The sequence below is a fragment of the Pristis pectinata genome, chromosome 4 (assembly GCF_009764475.1).
Source record: "Pristis pectinata isolate sPriPec2 chromosome 4, sPriPec2.1.pri, whole genome shotgun sequence".
Classification (NCBI taxonomy): domain Eukaryota; kingdom Metazoa; phylum Chordata; class Chondrichthyes; order Rhinopristiformes; family Pristidae; genus Pristis; species Pristis pectinata.
In genome coordinates, this window is record NC_067408.1 from 74747442 (window position 1) to 74764029 (window position 16588).

At 42.7% G+C, this 16588-nt stretch overlaps 1 protein-coding gene across 4 annotated transcripts in view; it reads right to left on the reverse strand.

The window, feature by feature from the left end:
* LOC127569910 (galactosylgalactosylxylosylprotein 3-beta-glucuronosyltransferase 1-like) overlaps positions 1 to 16588 on the reverse strand; it is an 85776-nt gene that overhangs the window by 18335 nt on the left and 50853 nt on the right. For 3 of the 4 annotated variants that reach the window (XM_052014959.1, XM_052014962.1, XM_052014963.1), the window contains one exon: positions 4375 to 4535. In XM_052014959.1, coding sequence (XP_051870919.1) covers positions 4375 to 4486 — 112 coding nt within the window. In that variant the 5' untranslated portion in view covers positions 4487 to 4535. Of the gene's footprint in view, positions 1 to 4374; positions 4536 to 7767; positions 7835 to 16588 lie in introns of all 4 variants that reach the window. The other variant, XM_052014961.1, reaches the window with a different exon arrangement.

Genomic DNA, 16588 nt, shown 5'->3' on the forward strand with positions numbered 1-16588 from the left:
GGGCCAGTTATAGTATGTTATATAGTTCATGCAATCTTAGTAAATGTTCTGCAACTTTGTCCAAATTTAGAGCAAGTGTTTTACCATACCAAGGTCTTCCATCAGTTGTTAAAGACAACCATCCATCTTAATGTCACTTGCTAAAGGTGACTGATCTCAAACTAAGTTTGCAGAGATATTTCTCAAGCTCAGTTGCATTTTACTGCTTGTTTAGGACTGATGCAGTGAAACATTCCTCCTCAGGGATGAGAATATAACCAAAGACCACAATGTCAAAAGGAATTTGGGGCCAAAAATAGCATTATCATTCGAATACTGACCCCATTGGTATTTGAGAAGGAATTGATTTATGATATTAAATTATCCTTTGTCATCACATTTGACATTGACAGGAACTTTTATTTCTGAAGGTAAACTCTAATTTTTCAACCAAAGCACAAAAATATTTTTCTCTTTTATTTTGAATTGCTGTGCTTATTTAAACCGAACAAGCTCAGGAATCATTTTGTCAAAGTGTATGATATTTTCCTAGTAAAACCCAGCACTGTAGACTTAGTGGGAAGTTATCAGATAGGGTGCTAGCATAGAGGGGAACTGGCACTATGCTAATATATTTGTTTTATGGTCATAGAATTGGACAGCAGGGAAGCAAGCCCTTTGGCCCACCATGTCTATGCTGATCATTAAGCCTCTCTGTACTAATTCCCCTTGCCTGCATTAATTCCATATCCCTCTAAGCCCTGCTCATTCAGGTATCTGTCCAGATGCCTCTTAAATGGTGTTACTGTTCCTGCCTCCACCACCTCCTTTGGCAGCTCATTCCAGATACCAACTACTCTTTGTGTGAAAAATTTACCCCTTAGATCCCCTTTAAACCATCTCCCTCTCACCTTAAACCTATGCCCTCTGGTTTTAGACAGCCCTGCCATGGGAAACAGACACTGACTATCTACCCTATCTATGCATCTCATAATATTGTATACCTCTTTTATGTCACCTCTCAACCTCCTTCGCTCTAGGGAAAACTGACCCAGCCTATCCAGTCTCTCTTTATAACTCAGGCCCTCCAATCTGGACAATATTCTTGTGAATCTTTTCCGCATCCTCTCTGGCTTAATCACATCTTTTCTGTAGTATGGTAACCAGAACTGTATGCAATATTCTAAATGTGACCTGATCAATGTTATGTAAGATATCATCCCAACTCTTGTACTCGGTGCCTTGGCTGATGAGGCAAGCAGTCATACTCCTTCTTCACCATCCTGTCTACCAGTGTTGCCACTTTAACAGAATGATGTACTTGCATCCCAAGGTCTCTCTGTTCAGTAACACTCCTCAGGGCCCTGCCATTCACTGCATATGGCTTCCCTGGCTTAACTTCCCAAAATGCATCACTTCATGCCTGAGTTAAATTCCATCTGCCATGTTTTATTGAATATAGATGAAATTAAGAAGTGTTTGCAATTTTATCTGATATGAACAAATGATTAAAAAAACCTGTAGATAGACCTACAAGAGGAGAGGCTGTGCTTGATTTGATATTGGGAAATGAACCTGGTCAGGTGTCAGATCTCTCAGTGGGTGAACATTTTGGTGATAGTGATCATAATTCTATCTCCTTTATGTTAGCACTGGAGAGAGGTCAGAACAGATGGACTAGAAAGGCGTTTACTTGGAGTAAAGGGAATTATGAGGCTCTCAGGCAGGAAATTGGAAGATTAAATTGGGAACAGATGTTCTCTGAGAAAAGTACGGAAGATATGTGGCAAATATTCAGGGGGTATTTGTGTGAAGTTCTGCATAGACATGTTCCGATGAGACAGGGGAGTCACGAGAGGATACAGGAACCGTGGTGTACGAAAGCTATAATAAATCTAGTCAAAAGGAAAAGAAAAGCCTACAAAAGGTACAGGGAGCTAGGTAATGTTAGAGATGTGGAAGAGTACAAGGCTAAAAGGAAGGAACTTAAGAAAGAGATTGGGAGAGCCGGAAGGGGACATGAGAATGCCTTGGCGGGCAGGATTAAGGAAAACCCCAAGGCGTTCTACAAGTATGTGAAGAGTAAGAAGGTGAGATGCGAAAGGATAGGGCCTATCAAGTACAGCAGTGGGAAAGTGTGTATGGATCTGGAAGGAATAGCGGAGGTACTTAATGAATACTTTACGTCAGTATTCACTACGGAAAAGGATCTAGGGGATTATAATGGGGACATGCAGCAGCCTGAAAAGCTTGAGCATGTAGATATTAGAAAAGAGGTGGTGCTCAAACTTTTGGAAAGCATCAAGTTAGATAAGTCGCCGGGACCAGATGAGATGTACCCCAGGTTGCTGTGGGAGGCGAAGGAGGAGATTGCGGAGACTCTGACGATGATCTTTGCATCGTTGATGGAGATGGGAGAGGTTCCGGAAGATTGGAGGGTTGCGGATGTTGTTCCCTTATTCAAGAAAGGGAGTAGGGATAGCCCAGGGAATTATAGACCAGTGAGTCTTACCTCAGTGGTTGGTAAGCTGATGGAGAAGATCCTGAGAGGCAGGATTTATGAACATTTGGAGAGGTATAATATGATTAGGAATAGCCAGCATGGCTTTGTCAAGGGCAGGTCCTGCCTTACGAGCCTGATTGAATTTTTTGAGGATGTGACTAAGCACATCGATGAAGGGAGAGCAGTAGATGTAGTGTATACAGATTTCAGCAAGGCATTTGTTAAGGTACCCTATGCAAGGCTTATGGAGAAGGTGAGGAGACATGGGATCCAAAGGGACATTGCGGTGTGGATCCAGAACTGGCTGGCCCACAGAAGGCAAAGAGTGGTTGTTGAAGGGTCGTATTCTGAGTGGAGGTTGGTGACCAGTGGTGTACCTCAGGGATCTGTACTGGGACCCTTACTCTTTGTGATTTTTTATAAATGACCTGGATGAGGAAGTGGAGGGGTGGGTTAGTAAGTTTGCGGATGACACGAAGGTTGGGGGTGTTGTGGATAGTTTGGAGGGCTGTCAGAGGTTACAGAGGGACATAGATAGGATGCAAAGTTGGGCTGAGAAGTGGTAGATGCAATTCAACCCAGATAAGTGTGAAGTGGTTCATTTTGGTAGGTCAAATATGTTGGCGGAATATAGTATTAATGGTAGGACTCTTGGCAGTGTGGAGGATCAGAGGGATCTTGGGGTCCGAGTCCATAGGACGCTCAAAGTGGCTGCGCAGGTTGACTCTGTGGTTAAAAAGGCATATGGTGTATTGTCCCTCATCAATCGGGGAGTTGAATTTAGGAGCCAAGAGGTATTGTTGCAGCTATATAGGTCCCTGGTCAGACCCCACTTGGAGTATTGTGCTCAGTTCTGGTCGCCTCACTACAGGAAAGATGTGGAAGCCATAGAAAGGGTGCAGAGGAGATTTACAAGGATGCTGCCTGGAATGCAGAGCATGCCTCATGAAAGCAGGTTGAGGGAGCTCGGCCTTTTCTCCTTGGAGAGACGGAGGATGAGGGGACCTGATAGAGGTGTATAAGATGATGAGAGGTATTGATCGGGTAGATAGTCAGAGGCTTTTCCCCAGGGCTGAAATGGTGGCCACAAGAGGAAATAGGTTTAAGGTGCTGGGGAGTAGATATAGAGGAGATGTCAGGGGTAAGTTTTTTACTCAGGGAGTGGTGAGTGCATGGAATGGGCTGCCGGAAACGGTGGTGGAGGCGGATACGATAGGGTCTTTCAAGAGACTGTTAGATATATACATGGAGCTGAATAAAATAGAGGGCTATGGGTAAGCCTAGTAATTTCTAGAGTAGGGACATGTTCGGCACAGCTTTGTGGGCTGAAGGGCCTGAATTGTGCTGTAGTTTTTCTATGTTTCTATCTATGTTTCTAAAAAACAGCCCAAGAACTAGTATGCATGAAGGAATGTATGTTTTGCTAGTGTGCATTAAGAGTCTCTAAGATATGAATAATCAGTGTATGCACAAAACCACAACAAAATCATTGGCAGTGAAGTGCTTTGTGATGAGGTTATCTAAGTGCAATATAAGTGTTTCTTTCTAACAGTGTTTATGGGAGATCACTGTCCAACATTGGACTTCCTTGCAAAGTAAAGCACTGATGATATTCCAAAGGAAATTTTGCAGAATAAGAGCAAGGAAGCTGCTGTTTATTTTCTGGAAAATCAAGGGGATGCACCTGTGACTTTTAAGTATTTGGTCCCCGTGGGTGAGGCTAAGTTCATTTGGGAAGGTGGGTATTCAGACTGGAGCCGAGAACCTTATAAATTCAAAGATGTATATTTAAAATGTGGTCTACCACATACTGGCCAGGAACAAGAAGGCAGCATTGATTCATGGCTAACGAATTCTTTCAGGTCATACAGAGACACAAAGAGTTCACCTACTTCTCTTAACGGCAAAATAAAAATCCCTTGAGTTCTGATGCCAAATAGTTAAGAGTATGGTCCAGGGTAAGACAATGAGGATTGCTGTGAGAAGGTTTCTTCGTCTTGGCATTTTGTTGGGAACTCACAGTAGGAAAGGTGCCTCATTTCTTCATCTATACCTTCAAGCAGAACAGAAGAATAACATTACAGGTACAGATCTGAAAAGTAGAAATATTTGTGTTTGGCGTGCATTCAATGAAATGAAATATGATGAAAAATCTAAATAGGCACATTTGCAAAAATACAATGACTAACAACCCAGAACTTATGTAGTGTAATAATATATTCATGTTCATTGAGTTCATATTACATTTGAATTTATAGTTTGAAGAAAGAACTTGCATTTATATAACTCACTTCATAGCCTTAAAGTCCTGAATTACCATCAATGATTATATTTACCATCACAATGAGAGGAAACACAACAGTCAGATTTGGATAGAGCAATGTCCAGCAAACAATCATTAGCTAAATGACCAGATCATTTGATCTAGTGATGGTGGTTGGAGCATTCCATTAGTGGACATTTCAGAAAACACAGGACACAGATTCAAAGTGACTGAAAAAAGATTTTCATGCACAGAGTTTTAATGATCTGGAGCTCATTGCCTGTAAGGCACTGGAAACGGGTTGAATCAGAGCATTCAGAAGGGAACTGGATAGGTAAGTGAGGAAAATTAAGTTGCAGGGCATGGGGAAAGAGCCGGTGAATGAAGCTAACCAGATTGTTCCACAAAAAGGCAGCATGGACCTGAAGCAATGAATGGCCTCCTTCTGTGCTGCAACAGTCCCAGGATTCTGTTCAGTCCCTGACTGTTCCATGATATAACTTGGTCCCAGCTATAGTAACAAAGGATATTACAGCACTAAAATCAACCAACTAAAGAAAATATAAAATAACCCATAAGATATCATTTTAGTTAGAGTGAAGAATAATTTGGGACCTAGTCTGTGAACATAACACTGACGTGGGGGGGGGGGGGGGGGGGGAGGTGGGGGGGGGAAGTGGCAAGAGGGTTAAGAGCTAGGAAATTCCATTCTAGGAAATGATTGTTTTACAGGAAGGAGATCACACTCTTTATAATATCATAGTGTAACACAGAATAAATTTAAACTGGGAAGGCATCTTAAATTAATGAGAATCTAGTGGCAAAGTAGGAAATACAGCCTTTGCCAGCAATAAGAAAGAAGGAAAGAACTGTCTGCTTCAATTGAACAACAATTTGAGTCAGATGTAAAAGTAGGTGCACTGACACTTGCAAGCCCTGAGGCCAAAGGTAGTCAATCCCCTTTTAGCTTTGTGACCCTCATCAGGTCCAGAATGGATCATTGCTCCCACTGAGCAACGGCACATTTGATGGGTAACAATCATTATAAGATTACTTTGATAGTCCTCTTATAATAAATTTGCATGTTTAGAAATAGTGTTAAAGTGAAAGCAAAACTGCAGTTGGTAGAAATCTGACATATAGAAAAAATGCTGAAATACTCAGCTATCAGGAAATGTTCTGAGGAGAGAGAAAACAGTTCATTTTTCAGGTCATTCTATCTTTTTATATATTCATTCAAGGGACGTGGGCTTTGCAGGCTGAGCCAGCATTTAATTGCCCATCCTTAGTTGCCCTTGAGAAGGTGGTGGTGAGCTGCTTTCTTGAACCACCGCAGTCACTGAGATGTGGGTATACCCACAATGTTGTTAGGGAGGGAGATCCAGGACTTTGACCCAGCAATAATGAAGGAACAATGATATATTGCTAAGTCAGGGTAATGTGTGGCTTGGAGAAAAACTTCCAACTGGTGGTGTTCCCATGCTTTTGCGACCATTGTCGTTCTAGCAAGTAGATGTCGTGGATTTGGAATGCTGTCTAAGGAGACTTGGTGAGTTGCTGCAGTGTATCCTGTAGATGGTACAAACTGCTGCTTCTGTGGTTTGGTGCTGAAGTGGGTGAATGGTTGTGGATGGGGTGCCTATGAAGTGGGCTGCTATGTTCTCTGTGGAGTCGAGCTTCTTGAGTGTTGTTGAAGCTGCATTCATACAGGCAAGTGGAGAGTATTCCATATGAGTATTTGAGCCTTGTGTTCCTGATTTGAGCCTTGTAGATGGTGGTCAGGCTTTGGGGAGTTAGGAGGTGAGTTACTTGCTGCAGGATTCTTTGCGTTTGACCTGCTCTTGTAGCTACATTGTGTGCAAGGCTACTCCAGTTCAGTTTCTGGTCAACGGTAACCTCCACAATATTGATAGTGGGGAATTCAGTGATGATAATGCCATTGAATGTCAGGGGGTGATAGCTGAATCTTCTCTTCTTGGATATCATAATTACCCGGCATGAATATTATTTGCCACCTATCAGCCTAGGCCTGGATATTCTCCAGGACTTGCTGCATTTGGATGTGGACTGCTTCATTATCTGAGGAGTTGCAAATGGTGCTAGAAATTGTGTATCCAATGCCTTTAGCCATTTCTTGATATCATATGGAGTGAATCAAATTGGCTGAAGACTGGCATCTATCATGCTGGGGACTGAGATGGATTTTCTTGGCATTTCTAGCTGAAGATTCTTGCAATTGCTCTGCTTTGTGTTTTGCACTGATGTGCTGGGCTCCCTTATTATTGAAAGTGGGGGCTATTTGTGGAGCCTGCTCCTCCACTGAGTGGTTTAATTGTCCACCACCATTCATGACTGGATGCAGCAGGACTGCAGAGCTAAGATCTGATACATTGGTTGTCTGATCACTTAGCTCTGCCTGTTGAATGCTGTTTATGTTATTCGGCACGCAAGTAGTCCTGTCTTGTAGCTTCACCAGGTTGATTCCTCATTCTGAGGTATGCATGGTGCTGCTCCCGGCGTCCCCTCCTGCACCATTCATTGAACCAGGATTGATCCCCTAGTTTGATGGGGGTGGTCGAGCGGGGGATGAGCTGGGCCATGAGGTTGCAGACTGTGGTTGAGTACAGTGGATGCCCAGTCCTGAGTTGCTAGAATTGTTCGCAGTCTGCCCTACTTAGCATGGTGTTGGCGCTGCACAACATGATGAAGTGTATTCCCACAGTGAAGATGGGATTTTGTCTACACAAGGACTGTGTGGTGGTTACTCCTACCAGTACTGTTGTGGACAAATGCATCTGCAACAGGTGGATTGGTGAGGACAAGATCAACTAGGTGCTTCCCTCTTGCTGGTTCTCTCACCACCTGCTGCAGACCCAAAATATCTTTTAGTACTCAGCCAGCTCAATCAGTAGTGGTGCTACTGAGCCACCCTTGGTGATGAACGTTGTAGTCCCCCACCCAGAGTACGTGACATGCTAATCCAACAGCTGTCTCCTGAACTGGTGAGTATTTCCAACATTACCTGATTTTCATTTTAAAGAAAATGGTGTTGCTGGTCCAACTCGGTACTTGTCTTCATTTCTTGATGTCTTGGTAAACCAACAGAGAGATGAATTTCAACAAATGTTCCTCTTTACTCAAATACCTTAGTTGAAGATTTACTTAGTTAATATTGCTCAGGTTGGTTTTAAATAGGATAATCTGACACAAGCCAAACAGAGAGACATTTAACCCTAGATATCAAATAATAAATTTCAGATTTTGTGTTCCTATACATTTGAAGATTTTTTAATTCCATGATATTTTCTAGTTAATCATTCCTGTATAATTGCCAAGGAAAAATTATGATGAGTTACTCCATTAGGAAAGCATTCCACTGTCAGTAAGATTTTAGTTTTCACAAATGCATTGGTGATGACAAAGATGACAAAACGTAGTGTGGCTTTCATGAGCAATATTTTTAAATCAAACTTACAGTTAACCATACCTATATACTTAATGTATTTATTCACAGTGCTTAATAATCACAAAATAGGCTACAACGATAGCTTTTTACTGCATGAAAAGATTTTGCTACTTGCAATTATGAATGCACCAAACTGTGTCTGTTCTATGTCTGAACATCAGTCTACAGGTGATTGTCAATAGAATAACACAGATTCAGAGATGACTGTACTTTAACAATCAACAATTGTTGTATGCCTTAGCTTGACAGTGATTAGCTCCTCTTGCTGCTGACAGGATATTCTACCTTTAATGAACATCAGCCATGAATTTGTTCTCATTAACTGTTTGGCTCATCATAGTTTGAATTGCCCTGCTGCCTAGATTGGAAATTTTTAACAGGAGAATATTTGCTGTAGTATATATTTTTGTGTTAACCATTTGAGTTCAACCTGCATCTATTCTAAATTTAATATATTGGCAATACTGACATTTTATGCTTCACTTAAATGCCACTCTGTTCCTTGCTGTGTATTCTGTCAGAGGTAAAAAAAAAACATTTGTAGAAAATGTTACACATTACTGGTGAAGGGTCTCGGCCCGAAATGTCAGCTGTTCATTTCGCTCCGTAGATGCTGCTGACTTGCTTAGTTCCTCCAGCATTTTGTGTTCGTTGCTACACACTGCTGTTTACTGTCTCAAAGGTATTTGTTAATCAGTTCTGCACCAGTTCTGTTGGTTCAGAGGTTCTGATAGACTTTGTGTTTTTCCAGGGTGTTCAGTTTTAATTACACAGATTATTCTGTGTTAAAGATCTTGTAGAAATGTAGAAAAGCTCTTTTACCAAGCTAACATAATTAATTTCTCTGATTTTCTAGGTAGCGGACTGTACCGACTTGTAAAATTAGGAAGTTATTTTTTTCTATGACATTAAATTTTAAATAAAATTTACTGAGTTTATAAATGGAAGCATTCCTGAAAATATACATTCAAGCAGAGCCATAAGTAAGACACTGCTCCTATCTTGTGCAAGGCCTAAGGCTCCGTGCACCATAGAACCTTTTCTTGACCAAGAAAGCTCACACAAAGACCTCTCCTGCATAATTTCCGATCATTGCAGATAGTAGAGATCACAGAATCTGGTAGCAGATTGAAAGCATCCTATCCGGATGCATCATGGACAACTGCTCTGCCCGTGACCACAAGAAACTGCAGAGAGCTGTGGACACAGCTCAGCACATCACAGAAACCAACCTCCCCTCCATGGACTCTGTCTACACTTCTCGCTGCCTCGGTAAAGCAGCCAGCATAATCAAAGATCCCACCCACCTTGGACATTCTTTCTTCTCCCCTCTCCCATCAGGCAGAAGATACAAAAGTCTGAAAGCACCTATCACTAGGCTCAAGGACAGCTTCTATCCCGCTGTTATAAGACTATTGAATGGTTCTCTAGTACAATAAGATGGACTCTTGACCTCACAATCTACCTCGTTATGGCTTTGGACATAATTGTCTACCTGCACTGAACTTTCTCTGTAGCTGTTAGAATTTATTCTGCATTCTGTTATTATTGTTTTACCTTGACTATCTCAATACACTGTGTAATGAATTGATCTGTATGAACAGTATGCAAGACAAGTTTTTCAGTGTACCTCGGTACCTAGGTTGAGTGAGCTAGGGCTTTTCTCTTTGGAGAGTGGGAGGATGAGAGGTGACTTGATAGAGGTGTACAAGATGATAAGGGGCACAGATCATGTGGACAGTCAGAGACTTTTTCCCAGGGTGAAAATGGCTAACATGCGAGGGCCATAATTTTAAGGTGATTGGAAGAAAGTATAGGGGGGATGTCAGGGGTAAGTTTTTTACACAGAGAGTGGTGGGTGCATGGAACGCACTGCCAGCAGAGGTGGTTGAGGCAGATACATTGGGAACATTTAAGAGACTCTTAGATAGCCATGTGAATGATAGAGAAATGGAGGGCTATGTGGGAGGGAAGGCTTTGATAGATCTTGGAGCAGGATAAAACGTCGGCACAACATCGTGAGCTGAAGGGCTCATACTGTGCTATAATGTTCTATGTTCTTAATATTCCAATTCCAAGATTGATATGTCAGGGAGTTGTCAGACATGGGACATCTTTTAGGGGTTATGGAATAGGGATAGCAGGTGTTAATATGAACAAGAACCAGTCTTCAAAAAAACTGTTGAAATGTAAAGTACAAGAAGTAATCGGTTTTGAAATTAAAACAACAGTGACGTAAACAAACAGTACTGTCCACAGAGCACAGGCTACTGGCCCCCAGCAGGAGACTGGCTGCCCAAAGGATATGGTCTATAAATTGACATGACCATGCCATGTTCCGGATGTATCAGCCAAACCTAAGACAATGGGGCTATATTAATTGGCTTACATCAAACCTTGCACCTTCAGCTAAGTTATTTTGCCAGAGATCAAGGAGGGCTCTCTGCCCAGACTTAAGTTTGTCACTTAGCATATGCAACGTGGTCATAGGCATCCTTGCTCCGTTTAATCAATAATTGGGATATTTGCGTACTCATAGAGTCAGCCCTCATTGAGTTCTCTGTCCTCAAAGCTTTTAGACCATCCTTGCAAATTACTTTGTTCTAGCAAAGGTGTTTGAAACTTCTGAGGTGTCTTGTCAGTTACAGTGTGCTCCCACTGTAAATATGTATTTCAATGGAGCCATTTGTCAGACACAAAATATTGAAGTCAACAACATCATTGTAGCTTTGAAATTGTACCGAATTACCTGCTGTTACCTTTGTTCTTAAGAGTATAAAAACTTGATGTACGTTGAGTTTGAGGAGGTCCTGCTGAGTCTTCAAGACAATGTCTGCGTGTCATGATGAATAAAGACCTTCACATCTACAATCTCTGCAGTTTCTTCAGTGACTTAGTCACAGTCACAACAGACAGAGGAGAGGTTCATTGGGAGAAGAAAAAGAGGAAACTGCAGGAATGGTGGGAGAGGAAAACTGATAGTGCGTGCAAGGAATGGTTGGGGTGAAACGATGAAGGATTCAGATGGTTTTGCTTGGGGAACAATGATTGACGAGGTGGTACAATAAGATGGAGACACAAGAGATTCTGCAGATGCTGGAATCTGGAGCAACACACATAAAATGCTGGAGGAACTCAGCAGATCAGACAGCATCTATGGAGGGAAATAAACAGTCGACGTTTCGGGTTGAGAACCTTCATCGCTACAATATGATGATAGGTCAGTTAGCTGGGGTGGGGGTGGGGTGTGGTTGGCCATGATAATGCTTAATGGGGGAGTTGGTTGGGGTGTGGAGCAGTTGGGAGATAGGGAGAGGACTCTGGGACTTGATAAAGTTGGCAGCAAGGAGTGGGGTCATGAGAGCTGGCAACAATCATTAAGGAAAAGTGTTAAAGAAGATCTTATCTGGAAGATGGACATCTCAGGCTGGCCGGAAGTGGCCCAGGTAAGGTCAGGCTATCTCTAAATAATGCGATTGCAGGCTTCAACCATTTGGTTAAGACCTACTTCACATCACAAGCTTTGATTCATTCCCAGAATTCTTGACTGCATGGTACAATTTGCGCAAATGACATCCAAACGAGCATTGCACATCATCTGTTACCACTGGGCAATTTCAGCTTCAAAAGCATTGAAATACCCACATCTAATTAACCCAAGGGGGCTACCAGTGCTGACAAAATGCTTGTTCAATCTGTGAAGAGCAAAGGATACAGAAGACCCATTGTCTCTGTATGTGATGAACCCTCGTGTGCTCTCATCAATGACAGAAGTCTCACTTACTGATTAGCTCCAGAAGTAAAGTCATTCTGACAGTCAGTCAAAAATATGGGATAGAGTAAGTGAAAGGAAATATTTCCAAGTCCGGGGAGCACTGGAGCATCTGTCTAACAAAAATGAACAAAGGATGCAGAGAAAGTTATCAGGAAACTGATTCCAGGAAGAATGCAAGAACCGTGGAAAGGAAGGCCATCGGAAGGCTTCCAATGGCCTCTGTTGTCTTTCAATAGTCCATGCGAATTTAGTACAACATTAACACTAGATTCAATCTCAAAATTGGGGCCTTTGTGTGCTTGTTTTCCAGTTGAAAAACAGGTGCCATTTTGCCAGTTTTGCACGGTTGCATCCTGTGGCCCAAAGATACCTGATGAAAGGCCTACATTGTTTCAGGACACCTACCTCAAATGAGGCCTTCTGCATTCGGGGTAAGTTGGTCCACATTCAGTTTAACTAGAGGCTCTTAAAGGGACCTTAGCAGGTTGTCATCAAAATGAGAGGTTTTATAAATGCAGATGGCAGAGGAGCTGGAATGCTTTCCCCAGCTCCATGACTGTCCTGAAGACAACTGTCAGTCCATACTCAGCCCCTTCCCTCCTCAAGTTGTAGACTACTGATGGCATCTCAGTTCTCCAAAAGTGATACCTGCTTTGTTGGTGAGTTGCAGCAGGTGTGTGCAGCTCAAGGGTTTCATTAACTGAGGCTTAAGCCCCAGTTTTGATCAGACCTCAGATCTACCTGTTCAAATGCAGTTCCCTCAACTTACTTCACACTGATAGGCTGAAGCTATCCTATTTCTAATTCAATGTTCCTAAGGAATTGTATGTGACTGGCCAACATCATATTGTTTAATTTTTAGAAGTCTTGGATATCACAAGCAAAAAGGACTTCAAATCTTTCCTTCCATGCTTGCTGAAGTGAAACAAATTTTCTCTCTTCTGGAGCCACAAAGCAGTAAAAGTACAGATTGCACTACATGCTTCAACCATGTCAAGTTTATGGACCCAATCCTCTTTTCGTTGGGTTGCTCTCCACTCTAATGAGTTCAATTATAACCCAGCCTCAAGTCAAACAGAATTTTAATGTTTCCCTTGGCATAGTTTACACTCCAATGCTCTGAAAAGCAATGATGTTTAAGAAAGAATAAGCCTCTAATCCCCTCAGTCCTTAGGGGAGAGTTACTTAATATCCTGTTTAACTTCACATAGTGCTACATTTTCTGTTATAGTCAGTGAGACTTTTAAAGGCAGGATGTTTTAAAAAGGCAGCATAACTCCACGTTATTAACTGCATCCTAAATATAACATTTAATTGTTACAAAATCCACACTTCCCTTTGACTGGGATATGACGAGCATTTTTCATTTCGAAGGTAACAAGGTGCTGCACATGAGGCTGCTAAACAAGATAGGAGCCCATGGTATTACAGGAAAGGTGCTAGCATGGATAGAAGATTGGCTGACTGGCAGAAGGCAAAAAGTGGGAATAAATGGGGCCTTTTCTGGCTGCCGGTGTTGGGTCCGCTACTTTTCACGTTATGTGTTAATGATCTGAATGAAGGAATTGATGGCTTTGTGGCCAAGTTTGCGGATGATACAAAGATAGGTGGAGGGGCAAGTAGTGTTGAGGAAGCAGAGAGTCTGCAGAAGGATCTGGACAGGTTGGGAGAATGGACAAAGAAGTGACAGATGGAATACAGCGTAGGGAAATGTATGGCCATGCACTTTGGTAGAAGGAATAAAAGCGTAGACTATTTTCTAAACAGGGAGAGAATTCAGAAATCGGAGGTGCAAAGGGACTTCGAGTCCCAGTGTAGTGTTCCCTGAAGGTTAACTTGCAGGTTGAGTCGGTAGTAAGGAAGGCAAATGTAATGTTAGCATTCATTTCAAGATGACTAGAATATAAAAGCCAGGATATAATGCTGAGGCTTTATAAGGCATTGGTCAGACCACATTTGGAGTATTGTGGGCAGTTTTGGGCCCCATATCTGAGGAAGGATTTGATGGCGTTGGAGAGGGTCGAGAGGAGGTTTATGAGAATGATCCCAGGAATGAAAGGGTTAACATATGAGGAGCATCTGATGGCTCTGGACCTGTACTTGTTGGAGTTTAGAAGGATGAGGAGGGGATCTCATTGAAAGCTACCAAATATTGAAAGGCCTGGATAGAGTGGATGTGGAGGGCATGTTTCCAGTAGTGGGAGATTCTAGGACCAGAGGGCGCAGCCACAGAATAGAATGACGTCCCTTTAGAACAGAGATGAGGAGGAATTTCTTTAGCCAGAGGGTGGTGAATCTGTGGAATTCATTGCCACAGATGGCTGTGGAGGCCAAGTCATTGGGTACATTTAAAGTGGAGGTTGATAGGTTCTTGATTAGTAAGGGTGCCGGAAGTTACGGGGAGAAGGCAGGACAATGGGGTTGAGAGGGAAAAATAAATCAGCCAAGATCGAATGGCAGAGCAGACTCGATGGACCAAATGGCCCAATTTTGCTCCTATGTCTTATGGTCTTATGGCCTCAAAATTTCTCATGTCTTTTCCCAGATTGGTGGGAGAAGTAATAGGGTTGCAATGAATGACCAAAAGAGTTACGAGTAGGATAGGGAACATAGAATTCAAAGCAAATCTTAATGATGGGATTAAGGACGACTCGATTGAATTAAGTTTACGATGTACTAAGCAACTTCAGGATTAATAGCATAATCCAAAAATTTGTGTAAAACATTCATTTAACAAACATCAAATCTTTAACAAGGGAGAAGTCACAGCTGTTAACTGAATCTGTTTTACACAAATTTTTGGATTATGCTATTAATCCTGAAGTTGCTCAGTACATCAGAAACTTTATTCAATCGAGTCACCCTTAATCCCATCATTAAGATTTACTTTGAATTCTATGTTCTCTATCCTACTTGTATCTTTTGGTCAAGGGAGAAGGCACAGCAGTGTATAATCTTACAGACACAAGAGATTCTGCAGATGCTGGAAATCTGGAACAATGAACACAAAATGCTGGAGAAACTCAGCAGGTCAGGCAGCATCTATGGAGGGAAATAAACAGTCGATGTTCCATGCTGAGATCCTTCATCAGGACTGGAAAGGAAGAGGGCAGAAGCCAAAATAAAAGGGTACGGGAGGGGGAGGAGCACAATCTGGCAGGTGATAGCTGCCCAGGTGAGAGGGGGAAGGTAGGTGGGTGGGGGAAGGGAATAAAAGGGAATGATGTGAGAAGCTAGGAGGATATAGGTGGAAGGGGAAAAGGGCTGAAGAAGAAGGAATCTGATAGTAGAGGGCAGTAGGTCATGGAATAAAGGGAAGGAGGTAGGCAGTTCGTGAAGGTGAGGGAGGGGAAAGAGAAGGGGTCACAGGAATGAAGGAAAACAAATGGGGAGGGGAAGGGAAAGGAAAACAGGGGGGAGAGGTTACCAGAAGTTAGAGAAATCAATGTTGAGGCTGTCAGGTTGGAGACTCCCAAGGCGGAATATGAGGTGTTGCTCCTCCAACCTGCGTCTGGCCTCAACGTGGCAGTAGAGGAGGCCATGGATAGACATGTCAGTGTGGGAATGAGAAGTGGAATTAAAATGGCTGGCCACTGGGAGATCCCGGTTGTTGTGGCGGACGGAGTGAAGGTTCTCGACGAAGTGGTCACCCAATCGGCGTTGGGTCTCACCGATGTAGAGGAAGCCGCACCAGGAGCACCAGATGCAATAAGTGACCCCGATGGATTCACAGGTGAGGCGCTGCCTCACTTGTAAGGACTGTTTAGGGGCCTGAATGGTGGTGAGGGAGGAGGTGTAGGGGCGGGTGTGACACTCTGCACGGTTGCAGGGAGAAGTGCCTGGAGGGTGATTGGTGGGGAGGAACGAGCGGAGAGGGGAGGGGAGGGGAAGATGTGCCTGGTGGTGGGATCCTATTGAAGATGGTGGAAGTTGCAGAGCATGATGTGTTGGATGCAGAGGCTCGTGGGCTGGTAGGTGAGGACAAGGTGAACCCTGTCTCTGTTATGCTGGAGGGGGGATGGGGTGAGGGCAGATGTGCAGGAAATGGAGGAGATGCGGGTGAGGGCTGCAATGATGGTGGTGGAGGGGAAACCCTGTTTACTGAAAAAAGAGGACATCTCAGATGTCCTGGAATGGAAAGCCTAATCATGAGAACACGTGGTGTAGGCAGAGGAACTAAGAGAAGGGGATAGCATCCTTACAAGTGACAGGGTGGGAAAAGGTGTAGTCAAGGTAACTGTGGGAGTCAGTGGGTTTGTAAAAGATGTCAGTAGATAATCTGTCTCTGGAGATGTTATTCTACTTCAATGGTTCCATGTTAAGCTAAAATTTATATTTTAATAAGACTAGAATCAAAACTTTGATCCTCTTTTTGAGGCCTGTTTATTATTAACATTCTGCATTTATTCTAATATGAAATTATGAGGAAACATTTTGAAATATCTCTGGATTTAAAAGAATCTCTACCTCCAATGGTGGAATTATTTACTTACCTTTTGGAAGCTAAACAGTGTTTTTCTTTGTTGTATTTGGTCAATCACCTGATCAAATTTTCTTCCTCAGATTGAAAATTAATTGCACACTTTACCTGAGAAGCCCTAT